The sequence below is a fragment of the Lactuca serriola genome, chromosome 4 (genome assembly GCF_051521515.1).
Source record: "Lactuca serriola cultivar US96UC23 chromosome 4, Lser_US96UC23_V15, whole genome shotgun sequence".
Taxonomy (NCBI): Eukaryota; Viridiplantae; Streptophyta; class Magnoliopsida; order Asterales; family Asteraceae; genus Lactuca; species Lactuca serriola.
The window spans coordinates 209,841,513-209,845,021 of NC_136411.1; the positions used below are offsets into that span (position 1 = coordinate 209,841,513).

General features: G+C 32.8%; 1 protein-coding gene across 1 annotated transcript; it reads right to left on the reverse strand.

The window, feature by feature from the left end:
- Nucleotides 1-367: 367 nt before the first annotated feature.
- Nucleotides 368-1,455, reverse strand: LOC145103224 (uncharacterized). Its single transcript, XM_079040783.1, has 2 exons — nt 1,405-1,455; nt 368-1,040 (listed from the first exon to the last, which is right to left on the reverse strand). The coding sequence occupies exons 1-2, from the start codon at nt 1,413-1,415 to the stop codon at nt 581-583; spliced, it is 471 nt and encodes a 156-aa protein (XP_078896909.1). The 5' UTR covers nt 1,416-1,455; the 3' UTR covers nt 368-580.
- Nucleotides 1,456-3,509: the final 2,054 nt, after the last annotated feature.

Genomic DNA, 3,509 nt, shown 5'->3' on the forward strand with positions numbered 1-3,509 from the left:
TATAAATATGTTTCAACTATATATAGGATAATCTATTTTTTGTGAATATATCAAGACTCCTTAATTGAAGGTATCGCTTTTAAAGTTGATGTGATATTCGTTTGAAATAATGATCATTTGACATGTAGGTTAGAATTAAGTAAACTTAATGAGTGGACCATGTTGATGTTCTTCCATCAACGAATCATTTTTTTGGTAATCCAAGTTTCAATTCGTATTTAAGATTTAATTTGGATTTTATGATGTAACTCCATTCATGCACATGTGAGCAAAATATATGTACATTTTGTTTTATATGATTTTGAAAAGAAACATATATAAGTGGTATACACAAATAAAACATGAAATGAAACGAATAAGAAAATAATTAAACATACGACATATGATGGATATTTCATTAGATGTACAGAAACCATACACACAAAAAATAACAGTATGATTCCCTGGTATTAATCGATTCTTTCTAGAACAACTTCATTTCAAAAGCTTTAACTAGCTACCTGCCGGTGGTTACCACCGCCTACCACCATCACCACCAACCACAAAAGAACGAAAACAAGATCGGAAAACTGTGTTTTCTTTACTTTCTTTTACTCATAAACCAAGCCCTATTGCCACTTTGAACAGTAGTAATCACACCTCTCTTCTCATTCTCGTCTTTTTTCCTGGTTTCTTCATACCCACCTTTCTTCTTCCCTGCTGATTTCTTGTTCTTCTTGCTTGAACCCTTGTAGTTTTCTTGTTTATGATTCTCGTCACCTTCATCTTCCTGTGCATCCCATGGTTGTTGAAGGTGCAGATGACTTGGGCCAGATGAAGCATCGGAAGTCATTGAATCATCTGTATCTTCATCTTCTATCTTCACAGTACCCTTCTTCCTGCCACCACAAGTACCACGTGCATCATACACAGCACCACCGTCACCACCGTCGTCGTCATCCATGGAGGAACCAATGTACATTGTCCACCCAGATTCACTGCTCTGACATTCTTCTGTTCCATCTCCATATATTTTGGAAGATGACTCCATTTTTCTCTCCCTGTTAATTTCAACAATATAGTCAACCCAATAGATTAACCAACAAAGACAGAAGAGAAAGAAAGAAAGAAAAAAAAAGAAAGAACACTAAGATAACAAGAGTTTATTCTCATCTATACATCATTATATATAAGTACAAACCAATTAGCTGGATCTTAGCCACCCCCAACCCCACCCACCTCCCACACACACACACAAAGAACAAAGAACAGACATACCTTTATGAAGTTGGATAAAAAACCCTAGTAAATAATAGCAAGCTTTATAGTTTAATTTCCTCTATTTTATTGTCAAATAATATTAAATTCCAACTCCTAAACCTATCTAGCAATCTAAATAAGGTCATAATTCCTCTGAAATTTTACCTGTTTACCATCGCCAGAGACAGCTACAAGCTGTCAAAAAAAAAAAAATCTTCAATAATATATATATATATATATATATATATATATATATATATATATATATATATATATATATATATATATATATATATATATTAAAAAGAAAAGCAAAAGGCACAATTAACACAAGTTTCTTGAATCTTGATAGAAGAGGGAGGTGGGTTGTTCAGTGAATATCCAATCATCTTTACTATTACCCTGCATTTTCATTTAATACAAAGGTGAAAGCTAGCTTTTTTATGACTAAATAAATGCATATACAGATGAACATCATGTATACATACAGACTCTATGTGTTTTGATGTGACAAAGAGTATGTGCATGTGACCCTTTTAAAAAACTTTCTTCTTAAATGTCTTTGAGAACGACGTCTTTCATTAATTATCCTTCATGGGTTCCAAAACGGATGCAAGACACATTATTATTTGGATTTAAAGTATACCATTCACGTATTTAATTTTATTGTGAATCCCTCTGATACATACCAATATAAACGTGTATGTATGTAATTTTCTACGTATATAACTATCTCGATGACTAACAATATGTGTTAGGCATCTTTTATGCGATCTAAGCATATATAGGTCATCAAAATGCTATATAATATATGTAGAATGTGACCGCAATATATATAACCAAAGTAAAACAAAATATGCATTTCAGCAGGGATAAAGGGTCAAATTAGGCATTGTGATATTAAGGGACCAAAAGAAGCGTGATAGTACATGGGAAAAGCGACAAAAGAAATTATCATCGTATGTATATATCTTCTTCTCTCATTTATGGTTCTACAAATTTTCTGAATCAAAAAAATAATATTAAAAGAAAATACTCAGACACATCGAGTAGTATTTTTTTTCCCAAGGTCAGTGTGAACGTATACAAAAAGAGTAGGCAATAAACATGGCTAAGACACATGTAGACAATACCAAATTACTAATATATACGTGTTGTTTTTTTGTCATCTTCGTCTTATTACAAGTAATAACTATCAACTCTTCTTGCACATTGCTTGAAATTTGTTTATTTTTACTTATTTCGTCACCTCATTCCGCGTTACACATCATATCTTCAATAGTTCCAATGCTGTAAACAAATAACTGTTCTATATCAGAAATATTATTTGGCATGGTAGAAATTGAATGAGAGAGGAGGTAGTTTCAAGTGGAAGATATTGGAGCATAGCTAAGAGGAGAAGACTCACTCTGTCTTTTCCCTCTGCATCCTTCATCATGTCTCTTTCCAAAGAATTTAATGAAGACAGCTCCCTTTTACCTTTGTTTCGACTTCAAAAGTAATTTCTTAAAAAACCCTTATCCAAGTATTCTTAAATTGTTTATATATATATATATATATATATATATATATATATATATATATATATATATATATATATATATATATATATATATATATATATATATATATAAAGAGAGAGAGAGAGAGAGAGGTTACATGATATTTTCAAAAAAATCTTAAGATTCAAACCTAACCACATATTTATGATTTTGCCACTCTAAACCTCTAACGTTTCGACACAAAGAGAGATTTTGTAATCATATATGATTATGTAGCACTGTAGACTCCTTTTTCGCCTACCATCTACCCCACCGCCACAAATGCTAGAGCTACCACTATCACCTCTGCCACCCAACCGACACCACCACTGCTATCTTCGTCACTTATATCACCATCACCATTGCTACTACCACCTCCTCTGCCACAAACTACCATAATCATATATGATTAATCACTTTGTGAACAAACATATATGTGTAATCATTTATCATTAGGCATATATTGTAACATTCCGTTTTCAGTTATAAATTATGATGCTTAAAACTTGTGGAATTTTGTGGCCATGATGTGGTGGCGAGGATCACCATGACAAGACAACCAGTTTTGGTCTGCGAACATTTTAAGTAGCCACGATGTAGCGTCATACCTGACACAAATCCTAATGCTTCAGACCCTATTTAAAGGATTTGATTGCTAGGGTTTGTCCACCCTCGGCCTCCAACACTTCTCTATATGCATAAGATCAAACCTTAGCCTTCTTTCAAGAT